This window comes from Orycteropus afer, unplaced genomic scaffold, assembly GCF_000298275.1.
Source record: "Orycteropus afer afer isolate SDZICR_OR568_19922 unplaced genomic scaffold, OryAfe1.0 scaffold00294, whole genome shotgun sequence".
Lineage (NCBI taxonomy): Eukaryota > Metazoa > Chordata > Mammalia > Tubulidentata > Orycteropodidae > Orycteropus > Orycteropus afer.
This window is the reverse complement of record NW_006921881.1, coordinates 1,601,169-1,601,742: the sequence shown is the minus strand read 5'-3', so window position 1 is coordinate 1,601,742 and position 574 is coordinate 1,601,169. Positions and strand designations below refer to the sequence as shown.

At 45.8% G+C, this 574-nt stretch overlaps 1 protein-coding gene across 1 annotated transcript in view; it reads left to right on the top strand.

Moving 5' to 3' along the window:
• The window catches only part of LOC103206019 (MHC class I polypeptide-related sequence B-like), a 15,517-nt gene extending 15,120 nt beyond the window's left edge, over positions 1–397 (top strand). Inside the window, exon 5 of the mRNA XM_007951458.1 lies at positions 270–397. Within this exon, the coding sequence (XP_007949649.1) occupies positions 270–397 (128 nt within the window). The remainder of the gene's footprint in view (positions 1–269) is intronic.
• Positions 398–574: the final 177 nt, after the last annotated feature.

The following is a 574-nucleotide window of genomic DNA, read 5'->3' as shown; positions in this document are numbered from 1 at the left end:
GTTGTCTGTACTGCCCATGTACCTCTCTATGTCTTTCTCATCCTCAATGCTGCCATATTGGTCACTCACATTTGGTACATTGCCCTTCTCTTCAAGGGATGGCATCTTTACTCTTTGGGCTAAACCATTAGTTCAAAGGTGATTTTAGAGGATAGTTTCAATTCAAGGTTTAAGGAGCAAGTCAGGGCCATAGTCTCCAGGACTCCTACAGCTTTAATAGGTCCTCATTGTTTTCTCTTGATTGTTTTCCCTTTACCCTTTGTACACAGAACACGAGCAGCTACAGGACCCGGGCCAACTTGAGAAGGTGACAGCAGACAACAATGGCATCATGCAGCTGGGCTCTCAGTCTCTGCTGTCAGCTCCTGAGTGTGTTAGTTCAGCTAGGGGAGCATAGAGTCTTCAGCCACACGCTGGATTCAACTTCCTACTAGCACTTTTGTACTACCAAAACCAAACTTAATGCTGTCAAGTTGATTCAACTCACAGCAACCCCTCCTTGGGTTTCCAAGGCGGTATCATTACAGAAGTAGATTGCTCAACCTTCCTTCCAAGGAGTGGTTGGTGGGTTTGA